Raw genomic sequence first — 13,921 nt, 5'->3', positions numbered from 1 at the left:
ACAAAAACTCCCCCAAAATTAGCTGGGCATGGTGGCGCCCCTGTAATCCCAGCTACTCAGGAGGCTGAGGCTGGACAATCGTTTGAAACTGAGAGGCAGAGGCTGCAGTGAGCTGAAATCACTCCACTGCACTCCAGCCTGTATGACAGAGCAATACTCCGTCTCAAACACATAGACACAGACACACACACACCAAAAACAAAGCACCTACTCTGTGCCAAGTATTGTTTAAGGGCCATTTTTTTTTTTTTTTTTTTTTTTTTCTGAGACCAAGTTTCCCTTTTGAGGCCCAGGCTGGAGTGCAATGGCGCAATCTCGGCTCACCGCAACCTCCGCTTCCCAGGTTGAAGCGATTCTCCTGCCTCAGCCTCCCGAGTATCTGGGACTGCAGGCATGCGCCACCACGCCCAGCTAAATTTGTATTTTTTTTTAGTAGAGACGGGGTTTCTCCATGTTGGTCAGGCTGGTCTTGAACTCTCGACCTCAGGTGATTCAGCCGCCTCAGCCTCCCAAAGTGCTGGGATTTACAGGCATGAGCCACCGTGCCCGGCCAGGCCCCAAGATTTATAGCTACACAGTGGATCGCATTTCTGACGGCGATCCTATAAAATTATAATACCCAATTTTTACGGTACCTTTTCTATGTGTAGACACGCAAGCTCCTACATTGTGTAATCGGACAGTAACATGCTGCACAGCTGTGTGGCCCAGGAGCCCCGGGCCACCTTCCAGCCCAGGTGTCAGCAGCCCTGCCACGTAGGTGTGAGTGAGTGAGTGAGTGAGTGGCTCTAGGATGTTGGCAGGATGACGACATCGCCTGAGCACGCTGCTCAGATGGTATCATTGTGGTTAAGCGAAGGATGGCTGTGGCGAAACAAACAAACAAGCAAACAAAGACCGCCTGTTCTGAGTGCGGAGCTTATTATTCTTGGCGTAATTATGATGAATTGTTAGTTACGTTTGCCTCCAGGGTTGAGGTGGAGAGGTGATCCCAATTAGGGGGTTCCCCAGGGGGCGCCCCAGAGACAGCGCTTGTCTCCAAAGCCCCCACTCCTCCCTCAGCCTCCCCTCCATCCGACCCCGTTCATATCGCGGGGAAGTCCCACAGAGTTCCTGCGGATACTCCCAAAACGAAACGATGTAAACGGGGAGGGAGGGAAAGAGACAGTGGTCTGGGAGGGAGAGAGACTGAGGAGCCCTTTGTAGCCAGGTAGGGCTGTCAATAAAGTTTCGTCGCCTTGGCAACCGCAGGCCTCGCGGGGCGGGAGGGAGGAACGGCGGTGCGCGCGCATTCCCTGCCTCCCTCTCGCCCCGCTCTGGCTTTCTCCCTCCTGCGGCTGAAGCTTTCCTAGAAGAAAGAGAATAGGGAGGCCGCGACGCTATGGTGATGGACCCAGGCTATAGCTAACGGAAAGAGGAGCTGTCCCAATGCCAGCCAATCACATACGAACTACCGGAGCTGGCAGAGCCCGCCCTCTTTCCACTTGGACCTGAATAACCCGACCCAATCCGAATTTCGCCGGGAGCGACTGAGCTTTCGGCCAATGAGTACGTCCATTTCGGGCCGCAGTGGGACAGGAGGCGGGACGAGTCTCTAGGGCAGCGGCTGAAGGACAGCGATGTGAACCACTGGCAAGAGTTCGCGACGTTTGACGGCAGAGGGGGCGTGGCGGGATTTTATGTGGGCACTGACAAGGGCCGGGCGGGGAGGGAAAGAGTGGGGCTTGGCCAATCAGAGCGCTGTGAGCTTCATAGCAACGGAGGAATGGCGGTAGCTGTGGCCAATAGAAAGCCTCAGTGGCCTTGGCGGGGCGGGCCCAGCGATCAGATGGGAGGTGCGGCGACAGTGTTTGACGAGAGCTGAAGGAAGCAGTGGGAGGTGTTGGCGGCGGCGGCGGCGGCGGCGCGGGCGCCTGAGGAGGAGAAGCGGGTGAGGGGCGGCGCGGGGCCCGACCTCTGAGCCCCCTGACGGCCCCAGCCCCGCGCCGCCTTGGCTTCCAGTTGCCCCCTGCCCCGGCTGCCCCCCACCCCGCCCGGCCCCTCCTCGTGTCCAGGCACCCACGTCTCCCGTCCCCTCGCCAGGCCTCGGGCTCCGCAGCATCGCAGCCTCCTCCCTGTGCTTCCTCACCCGGGCCTCTACCTGACCCCCTGATCATGTCCACGGCCCTCCCTGCACCCCCAGGCCGCCTCCTGCACCTCCCAGGGCCTTTCCCTGACCTCGCCCTCCAGGCCTCTTCCTGCACCCTCAGGGCCTCCCTGACCCCTTTCTCATCCCTGGGCCCCCCCTGCACCCCCAGGGCCAATCCCTGACCTCCCCTCACCCTCCAGGCCTCCTCCTGCACTCTCTAGGTCTCTCTGTCCCTCTCCTCGTTCTCCCTGGACCCTGAGGTCGGCCTCTGACCCTCCAGGTCCCTTGCCCTGGGCTTTCACCGCCTACCCAGGCCCCTCCCTGGGCCCCCAGCCCCTTCCCTAGGGTCCCTCAGGACCCCACCAAGCCGTGTCTGGTTTCCTGGGTCCCTGTCCGCCCTCTCAGGCCCCTCACTCACTGGACGCCCAGGCACTTTGCCGTCCCTGGACTGCCCCGCCCCCCCCCACACAGGTCCCCCGTCTGGTTCCTCCCTGGGTCCCTAGGCCTTCCCCCGGTCTCTGTCCTTCCTCGCACCCCCATCCCTTCCTCACATCCTCTGAGCACCCCCAAGCCCGGCTGCAGCCTTCTCCCTCCTCCCACGGCCCCCTGCCGCCCCCACCACTGTGCGTCTCTGCCCTTGCCCCCAGCCTCCTTTCCAGCTTCCTCGCCCTCCCTGGCGCCCTCCTGCAGCGCCCCCTCTTTCTCTCCCGCAGCCTCCCAGTCTGTTCCCGACCCCTCTCCCACCGCCTCTGCAGCTCCCGCTCCTTGCCCTGCCCGGTCTCATTTTCTCCCGGGCACAGATGAGCCTTGGGCGACCTGGTGCGGGGACAGGGTTGGCCCTCTGTCCGCGTTAGGGTTTTGGGTTGTTTTCTTCATCTCTCTTCTTTCCTTGCTCCTCTTAAAAAATTTTTTTTGTAAATGTTGACCTGTGCTGCCTCCCCACCCCTGCTTTTGTCCTCTGAGCCCCCCTCCCCTGGAATCCTTGGAGAGGGAGCAGGTGCTGGGATCCCTCCCCCTGCTCTCCCTCCCCTCACCCCCCTCAGGCTGCCTGGGGTTTCACCCGGAGCCTCCTGACCACTCCCGGAGGCTGCTGGGGAGGCAGGGGCGGAGACCGAGGCAGGGCCGCGGTGGGGGTGGAGGGCGGGACCTCCGGCTGGCGGGAAGCTTTGACTTTTCCCCCTTAAGGGCTGGAGGTGAAGCCGCTCCTTACCGTGCTAAGCCTTTAGGGTGATCCTGGCTGCCTGTCAGCCTTTCCTGGGCCCGTAGAGATGTGTGTGTGGAGGGTGTCTCTATGCACATGGCCGGGGTGTCTGAGTGTGTGTCAGTGCATGGGTGTGCCTGGTGCCATGTGCACGTGGAGGTTGTGTGTTTGTGGGGCTGTAGTCTGCGCTGCAGAAGGAGAGGGGATAGAGACACTAAGGTGATGACTGACATCACTCTGGGTTTCCCCACTCTCAGAAGTACTTGCTGCGTTCCATCTTTGCCAGCAGCCTGTCGAAGTCTGCACTGCTTTTCTCCCCATTTTGCAGACGAGATCTTGGGGCTGGCCGGCATCTTGGGGCCCACCGCTTCTGAGTAGCACAGGAGTGGAGTTAGCACCAAGCCAGGCTCCCCATACACGCCTCGACCTCACCTGCCCCTGCTCTCTGCCAGAGGCAGCATGGTCCGAGGGGCACCATGGGGCCCGACAGAGTGACAGCACGAGAACTGTGTGAGAACGACGACCTGGCCACCAGCCTCGTCCTAGACCCCTACCTCGGTTTCCGCACCCATAAGATGAATGTCAGGTGAGGCGGCCTGGGGGCGAGGGTGGGCCCGAGGGGTCAGGACCCCTCCCCTTGTACCACAGCCGTCCCTCAGCCCGCTTCTCAGCCTGGTCCTCCCCTCAGCTCCAAGTGGGGGTTGGGGCCGGGGCCCGGAAAGGCCCTGGGACCCAGGCATGCCCTCTCCCCCAGCCCTGTGCCCCCCCTGCGGCGACAGCACCACCTGCGCTCAGCGCTGGAAGCTTTCCTGAGGCAGCGGGACCTGGAGGCTGCGTACCGGGCCCTGACGCTGGGAGGCTGGATGACCCACTACTTCCAGAGCCGGGGCCCGCGGCAGGAGGCTGCCCTCAAGACCCACGTGAGGGAGCCCTCCCCTCCCCTGCCCTCGCCGCGTGTCCTTCCCGCTCACCCGGCCTGGCCCCACCTGGCAGACGCTCTAGAGCCCCTCAGCACAACCCCTGGGACCCCCTGACTTCCTAGCCCTTGGGACCATCTGAGGCAAGGCTCAGAGAATCCTAGGAGAGGAGAGTTGGGGGGGGCCCTGTGAGATGGAGTCCAACCTCTTCGTTTGACAAATGAGGAAACTGAGGCCCTGAGAGGGGACGTGAGGCCCCCGAGACCACACAGTGAGTCAGTGGCAGAGCAGGCCTAGAGTCCTGGAGAGAGAGGGCAGAAGATGCCCCTGCCCTGCCTCCTCACCCCTGCCCTCACCCTCACCAGGTCTATCGCTACCTCCGTGCCTTCCTGCCGGAAAGTGGCTTTACCATCCTGCCCTGCACACGCTACTCTATGGAGACCAACGGGGCCAAGATCGTGTCCACCCGTGCTTGGTAAGAGGGCAGGACTTCCTCTGGGTCTCCTCGGAGGGGACAAGAGAGCCCTGTTCGTGGACAGGCAACCAGGGAAAAGAGAGGTGCCTGGTCCTCTGGGCATTGTAGGAGGGTGGCGGGGCTAATCCCACAAGACCTTTGTGGCTACCCTGGTGCTGCTGAGCAGGAAACCCCAGATGTGACCCCAGGGTTCCTGGGGCTTCCAGGAAAGAACTAGGCTTTTGTTCAGGCTTTCCTTACCTCATCGTGACCTGAGCCCCCACCACGTGTTAGAAACCCCTGACTGCGGTGAGGAGACCCTGCCCCTGTGGGGTTCACAGTCCATTTAGGAGGCGGGTTGCAGACAAGTCAACATGCAGCTGCTGGTCCCAGCTGGTCCCGGCTGATTCCAGAGGCACTGGGAATGAGAGTTGCTCCCAGGGCGAGGCTGACACTGAGGGGAAGCACCAGGCTGAGGGTCTGGTGGGGCGTGTAGAAGGAGGTCTTCACAGGAGGGAGTTGGGGGCAGGAGGTGCTGTGAGAGCAGGGGGAGGGGATGGGGCTGTACCTGCCGTGTATGTGCTATCCTGAAGGCTTTCAGCCGAAGGGTCCTGTGAGGCTGTGACCTGGAGCAGGGAAGCCCACCCAGGCGGGAGGGAAGGAGAGAGATATGGAAGAAGGATCGACCAGCAGCAAGCAGCACACAGGAGTCCCTGCTTCCCGGGTGCCTCTGTGCCCAAGTTCCCCCCACCATGAGCACCGCACCGCAGGCCATGCATTGCTCACAGCCCTGCCCCCTGGCCTCTTGGCAGGAAGAAGAATGAGAAGCTGGAGCTGCTGGTGGGCTGCATTGCAGAGCTGCGGGAGGCAGATGAGGGGCTGCTGAGGGCCGGTGAGAATGACTTCAGCATCATGTACTCTACCCGCAAGCGGAGTGCTCAGCTGTGGCTGGGCCCTGCCGCCTTCATCAACCATGGTGAGGGGCAGGCAGGTGGATGGGCAGGATGAGTGGGGCCAGGCGGGGCTCAGGGGTGTAGTGGGAGGGCTCTGTGACTGGGCCACGGAGCTCACCCATCTCTCTTCTCTCTCTTGCCCTGACTGGATTCAGACTGCAAACCCAACTGCAAGGTGAGACCCTGGGACTCGGGAGGAGTGGGCCTTCGGGAAGGAAGGTACCTGTGGCCCAGGGCAGGAGGCTTTTGGTCAGTCAAGAGCCAAACGCTGTCCCATATCTCCATGGCTTCCCACTGGCCCTGGAAGGGTCAGAACGGGTGTTTGGTCACAAGGCTGCTGCAAAGGAGGAAGGGGCTCCAGCTTGGCCACTGGTGCCTGGCTTTTTGTGCAGTCACACTGGAACCCTGGCTGCCAGCTGCTGGCCATCTTTCTTCTTTGAAAACCAAGCTGGGAGCTGTGCCAGTTTGAGCAGGGAGTGTGGGGACAGGGAGGCAGGGCCCTGTGCTGGGGGCCCCCAGCTTTGCAGGGAACAACGCAGGCCGCTGTGGTGGCAAGAGCAGGAAGGCCAGGGAGCCCCGGGCCCAGGACTCAGGATGGTTGTCCAGACAGACTGAGGAGATGATGCTTGTTGTCCTGTAGCTGGGAAGTGGAAGGAGTGAGGAGGGTCGGCTCCAGGAAGGGACTGAGCGGGCACCCTCTGGAGCGCAGAACTCGGTGGGGCACCCTGGGAGGCATTACAAGGGGATCCAGGTCTTTGGCTCCAAAGTCATAACTGAGGTGGGGTCCTGGCTATGCTGCCCTGGCCATGGGTCCTCGTCTCAGAAGGGGCCGCTGAGGATCTGCCCAGGGGCTCTGCAGGCTGGGCAAGTGTGCCGGAGGGTTTTGGACAGCGAAGTCGGGCCCTGGTCTGGCACCACCCACAGACACTGTGGGGATGGCGTCAAAAGGCAGCCCTCGGAGATGCTCTGCAGGGCGAGTTGCACCAGTTACCTTAGCACAGGAGAGGGCGGCCAGCTCGACATTGATCCGGATCCATCTGGCTTCACAGAAGCGATGCCATGCTGGGCATTGATGAAGGAGCAGAATTTCCCTGGGAGAAATTGGGGGCAAAGGAGGGCATATAGCAGGACATGGCACACCAGAGGGCTGGGGGTGCCCAGTGACGGCTTCGGTTGGGCAGCAAGGCCTTAGGGCCTGGGCCAGGATGCCACATACTACCCCCAGGGTGTATAATGGGAGGCTTGGTTTTTACATCACCCTGGAGGCCCAGGTGAAGGAGGCTTGGTAGGAAGGGGAGAGGCCGGAGGCAGGGTGGCCACAAACAGGTGATGAGGGGCTAACCCCATAGGGGTCTCAGGGATGGGAGGAAGACGAGGATGCAGGAGGTGGCACACTCACGAGGCAGTGGCTGGTTGCGCTGGGGGCCATCAGGTAGGCAGGTGGCAAGGCCACTCCCAGGCAAGTGTCAGGCTTGAGCAGATGGGTAGATGGACACTTGGGTGGATAGTGGTCATGCCCCCTCCTAGGCAGGAAACAAGGAGGGAGGTGTGGCTGTGCAGGGCCCGGGAGGAGCCTGTGGAACAGCACCTGGGTGAATGATCCTAAAGGCAGGGCCAGAGCACACTTGGATTGGGCTGCGGAGTGGAGGCAGAATAGGAGGTGGCCTTGCAGGCAGAGCTTGGACCTCGGCTGCCAAGGCCCAGGCGGTGAGCAGGCAGCTGAGGAGGGGAGGGGCTTGGGTGTGGCAGAGGAGGTGGGGCTTGGCTTGAGACCACAGAGGCCGGAGGGAGTGGTCACCACTGCTGGCACTGCACACTGCCAGAAGGTCAGATTAGATCATCCTCCTGCAGGGAGGGGTGGAAACCAGCCAGTGGGTGGACTGTCTAGGGGCTACAGGCAAAGGAGAGGCCCTGGGCAAGGCAGCCGCCTTGGAATGGCACTTTTTGGGGCTCAGCTGTTGCCCCATTACAGGAGAGGACACTTGGCCCGGGTGCCCGGCCAGGCATGGGGAATGGGTCAGTCGGCCCCTGGGCCCAGGTCCTGGCACTGAGTAGGCTTGGCCCTCAGTTTGTGCCCGCAGATGGGAACGCAGCCTGCGTGAAGGTGCTCCGGGACATCGAGCCAGGGGATGAGGTGACGTGCTTCTATGGCGAGGGCTTCTTCGGTGAAAAGAATGAGCACTGTGAATGCTACACCTGTGAAAGGTGAGCGCGGGAGAGAGGCGGGGGTGGGGGGTGGTTCGGGACAGGCTGTCTGCCCCAGGCGTCTGGGGTCCTTGAGCCCGGAAATGCACCCTCGGGGCCCATCCCTGGGTGCGTCCAACCCCAGCATTGAATCTCCCCTCTACCTGGCCTCACCTCCCCACCACCCAGCCTCATCTTCCCTCCACCCAGCCTCATCTTCCCTCCACCCGGCTTCCCCTTCCTCCACCCGGCCTCTCTTCCCTCCACTTGGCCTCACCTTCCCTTCACTCGGCCTCAGCTCCCGTTCACCCGGTCTCCCAGGAAAGGTGAAGGAGCTTTCCGAACGAGGCCTAGGGAGCCTGCGTTGCCACCACGGCCCCTGGACAAGTACCAGCTACGTGAGACCAAGCGGCGGCTGCAACAAGGCTTGGACAGCAGCAGCTGGCAGGGCCTGCGGGGCCCTCGGGCCTGCACACACCTGTCCTCACTGCGCCGGGACCCATTCTGCGGTGAGCGCCCCTCCTGGCCGTCCCGGCAGCCCCTCCCCATCCACTCCTGCTAACCTGTCTCCTATCTCCTGAGCTCTGCCTGGGAGGGGGTGGTGTGGGCAGGCCTCACTGTTGTGCAGTTCTGCCTGCATGTTCCTCTGGGCAGCGCGGGACAGAGCTGCCTCCTTGTTCTGGGGAGTACCTGCTTGCACTGACTTTGCCTCTCCTGTGTTTCTCCTCCCTGTCACCTGGGCCTTCACAGCTGCCTGCCAGCCCCTGCGCCTGCCACCCTGCAGTGCCCACCCAGACACCTCTCCCCTCTGGCTCCAGTGGCTGCCTCAGCCCCAGCCCCGAGTGCGGCCCCGGAAGCGCCGACGCCCCCGGCCCCGGAGGGCCCCAGTGCTGTCCACCCCTTACAATGCCCGAGTCTCCCTGCACCAATGGGGAGGCTGTGGCCCCCACTGCCGCCTAGGAGGAGAGGTCCTGGTGGCCCTGGGCCAGCCTCCCCTCACCCACTGGGGCCCCCAGCATGACTGGCACTGGGCCCGGCACTATGGGCTGCCTTACGTGGTGCGTGTGAACCTTCACCGCCTGGCCCCAACCCCACCAGCCACCCCAGCCCCTGCTGGGACCCTAGGCCCCCCCATCCTGATCCCGAAACAAGCCCTTGCCTTCGCCCCTTTCTCCCCACCCAAGCGCCTACGGCTGGTGGTCAGCCACGGCTCCATCGACCTGGATGTCGACGGTGAAGCGCTGTGACAGACTGGACGGGGATGCCCAGCAGGGAGGGAGGGTCTCTCTCCTAGCCACCCCAGGACCTCCAGAAGGAGCCCTTGGGCCTCTGTGAGGGAGCTGACTCTTGACCCCAACACAGCTCTGACCCTGGAGCAGGGCTGGTGTGGATACCCCCAGGGAGCTGACCCCTGACCCTTTGTGACTGCTGACCCCTGAGCCACCCCCGCCCCCACAGGAAGCCCTGGCCATTTGCTGCCCTCCCCACCCCTGCCCCAGCCTCAGGACTGCAGGAGCCACCCGACTCCCTCAACCCCTTCCTCCCCAGGGAGCAAAGCCATAGGGGGCAGGGGCCACCCATGGCGTCTCCCCAGAAGTCCAGGCTTCAGGAGGAGGTAGAACTGACCTAGGGGTAGCACTCCCCAGAGACTGCCCCAGGAAGGGGACTGGGTTCGCTCTCGGTTCTGCAGCTGTCTGCGGTAGGGGGAAGGGTGGGGGATGTCTGGGGGCACGTCCTCCTCACCACCCCCATGGGTCTCAGGGAGGCCGGGTGCGACCTCATCTTTCTATGGTGCTATCCCTGGTGCTATTGGGGTGGGGGGGCTCCCTCCCCACCCCCGCACCAGAAAGGGGTATGTTGGGGGATTGGAAGCACTTGAACTTTTTATTTTATTAAAACCTTGTTTTCAGTAGCACTCTTGACAGTTTTCTGTTTTGGCTTATGTTTTGAAGGTATGTCAGGAGGGTGAGACCCTCAGCTGTGCTGGGGAGAGGGGAGGAGGCAACCCAGGCCTGCAGTGCTGAGAGCCGTGGGAGAGGGATTTGGGAGGGTGACAGACTGCAGAGGACTGAGTCTGGAACCCTGTGCTTGTAAAAATGCCTTTAGACCCTGAGAGGCTGAGGCGGGCGGATCACAAGGTCAGGAGATTGAGACTATCCTGGCTAACATGGTAAAACCCTGTCTCTACTAAAAATACAGAAAAATTAGGCCGGGCAAGGTGGTTCACGCCTGTAATCCCAGCACTTTGGGAGGCAGAGGCAGACGGATCACGAGGTCAAGAGATTGAGATCATCTTGGCCAATGTGGTGAAACCCTGTCTCTACTAAAAAATACAAAAATTAGCTGGGCGTGGTGGCGCACGCCTGTAGTCCCAGCTACTCAGGAGGCTGAGGCAGGAGAATTGCTTGAACCCAGGAGGTGGAGGTTGCAGTGAGCCAAGATTTCACCACTGCATTTCAGCCTGGGGCCTGGCGACAGAGCAAGACTCTGTCTCAAAAAAAAAAAAAAAAAAAAAAATTAGGTTAGTTTCAGCTATTTGGGAAGCTGAGGCAGGAGACTCACTTGAACCCAGGAGGCAGAGGTTGCAGTGAGCCAAGAATGTGCCACTGTACTCCAGCCCGGGTGACAGAGCAAGACTCAGTCTCCAAAAAAAAAAAAAAAATGCCTTCAGAGCCATTAAGCAGTTCTCCCATTTTCCAGGTGAGGTCAACAGGGTTTAGCAAGCAGAGTGACTTGCCCAAGGCCACGTGAGGACTTCAGGGCCCTTCTCACACTTCTCAATCAGGTGTCCCCCCATACACATACCTCAGTCCAAACAGAAGCTGCTGGGGGCCTGGCTGAGTGGGGATGTGGGGCTGCCCAGCACACCACAGCCGGGCCTGGGGGAGGCAGCCCTGATGGGGCCTTCCTCCGCTGCAGCATCTTGGGCTTTGTGGTGAGACCAGGATGATGAATCTTGTTTCTTCAGGTCTAATCCGGTATCTGGATTTTGCCAGGACATCTTAACTCTCCCTGTAATCTTGTTTTGCAAAAGGAAATAACAGTGGCTGACAGCACTCCCTGTGTGGGTAACCCCCCATATAGGCACCGAGGAATGAGAGCTAAGCAGAACCCTGGCACAGTTAGGGCTTGAGGAATATCTCACTTTATAGTGTTACTACTCAGCTATTTCCTTTTATATAATCCTTTACATAATCATTTATTAGTTTATAGAAATAGGGCTTGAAGAATCCCTTTATATAATCCTCTCTATATAATCATATAATAGTTGATAGTATGAGTGCCTAAAGAATATTTCCCTACATATATACCTATAATTATATCTTAGTTCATAATCGGAGGAATGCCTAGAGTGGACAGAGTACAGAGCATGAATTAAGGAATAAGCAGCTTATAATCGGAGGAATGCCTACAGCAGACACAGTGCAGAGCATGATTTAAGGGAAAACAGTTATACCAGGACAAGAATCCATGGCCCAGGCGGCAGCGTTCAGTATCGTAAAGATACCCGCTGTATGGCAGGCTTGGGGCGAGAGCCACTCCTCCTGATAAAGGAGTTGTAGGACCTTGCTCCAGTTCTTGTGGAAGGCTGCCCTCAGAACGGCAATCCACCTTGGTGATTGTGAACTTTATCCGCTCTTGCTCCTGTGCTGCTCGAAAAGCATCTTCCCATAGAACCCACTGGAAGCTGCCAGAAGGTGGCGGTAACCTTGACAGCTTTGTCACTGCTATGTGACTTAAAGCATCCTCCTATAAATTTTCTTAGAAGTAGTTTGCCCAGGCCGGGCGCGGTGGCTCACGCCTGTAATCCCAGCACTTTGGGAGGCCGAGGCGGGTGGATCATGAGGTCAAGAGATCGAGACCATCCTGGTCAACACGGTGAAACCCCGTCTCTACTAAAAATACAAAAATTAGCTGGGCATGGTGGCGCATGCCTGTAATCCCAGCTACTCAGGAGGCTGAGGCAGGAGAATTGCCTGAACCCAGGAGGCGGAGGTTGCGGTGAGCCGAGATCGCGCCATTGCACTCCAGCCTGGGTAACAAGAGTGAAACTCCGTCTCAAAAAAAAAGAAGTAGTTTGCCCATAGATAGAAGTATCGCACACTGCACCCTCTTCACTGTGCACAGCCCACCTTCAAGCCTTGGTGACCTAATGGGGGTGGACCCCTTACTGCACACGGCGAACGGGCTCCTTGCTGCACACTGTCCACCTCCTGGCCTAGGTGACCTAATGGGGATGGACCCTATGTTTTATTGCTCACGACCCTATCACTATCCTTAATGATGATTTCACTGCCCTGCCCCCTAACCTACACACAACAAATACTCACGCTTCTAGACATTCGGGGCCTCGCCTGACTCCGCTTATAGGTGGCATGGCCCCCAGAGCCCAGCTGCATTTTCTTTGTACTTCTGTGTCCTGTCTCTTTATTTCTCGGATCCTGCGCCTCAGCACAGCATAAGGCTCACCCCACGACACTGTGGGGCCCTCAGCCCTACATCTGATGCCCACCATGCCCTACATCCCTGGTCCCAGGTTCCTCCAGCATCTCACAATTTTCTCACTGGGGCCACAGAGCCCATCTCACTTGGGCAGCTACAGGTCACCTGCTGGCTCCAGGCCCCCCGTGTGCACCTCCACATCCGCCAGCCTTGAACAAGCTTACCATGGAGGTGGATGAGGCTAGGCTGCAGATATCAGGAAGCCCTCCTTGGCCCTGGTGGAGAGGGAACAAGTGGTGGGGTTGGGGGAGGCCACAGTGAGACCCATGTGAGCACCTGAGCAGCGGGCCTGGGAGGTGGGGGCAAGGGAGCTGTTGAGAACAGGTAAAACCTTGTTTACTTTAAAACACATTTATATACGTTGGATAATATGGCCTGTTCTATTTCTTTTACCGGGAGAAAATTCCTCTTTGTTACAATGCAAATCCTGCTAAACCCTGTTTTCTTTCTCATGTTAAAAGTAAGGAGGGACAGTGCTCCAGGTCATCAAACGGCAGAGACATGGCTCCTGTGGCAGTCCCCAAGGATGTGTCTCTGAATGAGCCAAAGCTCTGCCATTCCTTTATTTCCTTTTTTTTTTTTTTGAGACAGGGTCTCGCTCTGTCACTCAGGCTGGAGTGCAGTGGCACCAGCTCAGCTCACTGCAACCTCCGCCTCCTGGATTCAAGCGATTCTCCTGCGTCAGCCTCCTGAGTAGCTGGGACCATAGGCACATGCCACCACATCAAGCTAATTTTTAAATTATGTCTCACTATGTTGCTCAGGCTGGTAGTGAACTCCTGAGCTCAAGCAATCCTCCTACCTCCACCTCCCAAAGTGCTAGGATTACAGGTGTGAGCCACTGCACCTGGCCTTTTGCTTCTGAAATTCAGGTGCTGTTGCCACAGCTGTTACAGGACAGCAAGCAGGGATTCTTAGCTGAGGATTCATAGGTGGACACTGGAACTTCCAAGAGCCTTCTGAAATCTTGTTTTAAATGTTGAGAGTACATATTCACATGCACGTTTTTTTCAGGGGATTTAGAGCATTCATCACAGTCTCACAGTTTCTGTATACCCCCCCAAAACAAAAAGGGCTAAAAACCAGTGGTGTGCCACGCATGGTGGTTCACACCTGTAATCCCAGCACTTTGGGAGGCTGAGGCAGCTGGATCACCTGAGGTCGGGAGTTCGAGACCAGCCTGACCAACATGGAGAAACCCCATCTCTACTAAAAATACAAAATTAGCTGGGTGTGGTGGCAAATGCCTGTAATCACAGACACTGAAGAGGCTGAGGCAGGAGGATCACTTGACCTGGGAGGCCGAGGTTTTGGGTGAGCCGAGATCTCGTCATTGTACCCCATCCTGGGCAACAAGAGCGAAACTGTCTTAAAAAAAAACTGGCTGAGGCCGGGCGCGGTGGCTCAAGCCTGTAATCCCAGCACTTTGGGAGGCCGAGGCGGGTGGATCACGAGGTCAAGAGATCGAGACCATCCTGGTCAACACGGTGAAACCCCGTCTCTACTAAAAATACAAAAAATTAGCTGGGCATGGTGGCACGTGCCTGTAATCCCAGCTACTCAGCCTCCTGAGTAGCTGGG

At 58.9% G+C, this 13,921-nt stretch overlaps 1 protein-coding gene and 1 long non-coding RNA gene across 4 annotated transcripts; one reads left to right on the top strand and one right to left on the bottom strand.

Annotated features, from left to right (window-relative positions):
- The first annotated feature begins 1,847 nt into the window (after window positions 1-1,847).
- KMT5C (lysine methyltransferase 5C) lies at window positions 1,848-9,752 on the top strand. 3 transcript variants are annotated; one of them, XM_032263128.1, is made up of 9 exons: window positions 1,848-1,930; window positions 3,658-3,915; window positions 4,084-4,249; window positions 4,612-4,721; window positions 5,513-5,676; window positions 5,809-5,828; window positions 7,722-7,858; window positions 8,159-8,346; window positions 8,588-9,752. In XM_032263128.1, the coding sequence occupies exons 2-9, from the start codon at window positions 3,806-3,808 to the stop codon at window positions 9,082-9,084; spliced, it is 1,392 nt and encodes a 463-aa protein (XP_032119019.1). In that variant the 5' UTR covers window positions 1,848-1,930; window positions 3,658-3,805; the 3' UTR covers window positions 9,085-9,752. The 3 variants fall into 3 exon arrangements, with proteins under 3 accessions (XP_032119019.1, XP_032119020.1, XP_032119017.1); XM_032263129.1 differs by lacking the exon at window positions 1,848-1,930 and adding an exon at window positions 2,338-2,567 and having other exon boundaries at window positions 2,600-3,915; window positions 8,136-8,346; XM_032263126.1 differs by lacking the exon at window positions 1,848-1,930 and adding an exon at window positions 2,340-2,567 and having other exon boundaries at window positions 2,600-3,915.
- A 718-nt stretch (window positions 9,753-10,470) lies between these two features.
- Window positions 10,471-12,959, bottom strand: LOC116539939. Its single transcript, XR_004264236.1, has 2 exons — window positions 12,361-12,959; window positions 10,471-10,893 (listed from the first exon to the last, which is right to left on the bottom strand). It is a non-coding gene; the product is annotated as an uncharacterized LOC116539939 (long non-coding RNA).
- Between the last annotated feature and the right edge of the window lie 962 nt (window positions 12,960-13,921).

The sequence above is a fragment of the Sapajus apella genome, unplaced genomic scaffold (genome assembly GCF_009761245.1).
Source record: "Sapajus apella isolate SASKATOON/1434 unplaced genomic scaffold, GSC_monkey_1.0 scaffold135, whole genome shotgun sequence".
Classification (NCBI taxonomy): domain Eukaryota; kingdom Metazoa; phylum Chordata; class Mammalia; order Primates; family Cebidae; genus Sapajus; species Sapajus apella.
The sequence above is the reverse complement of the archived record's forward strand: the minus strand, read 5'-3'. Positions and strand labels throughout refer to the sequence as shown.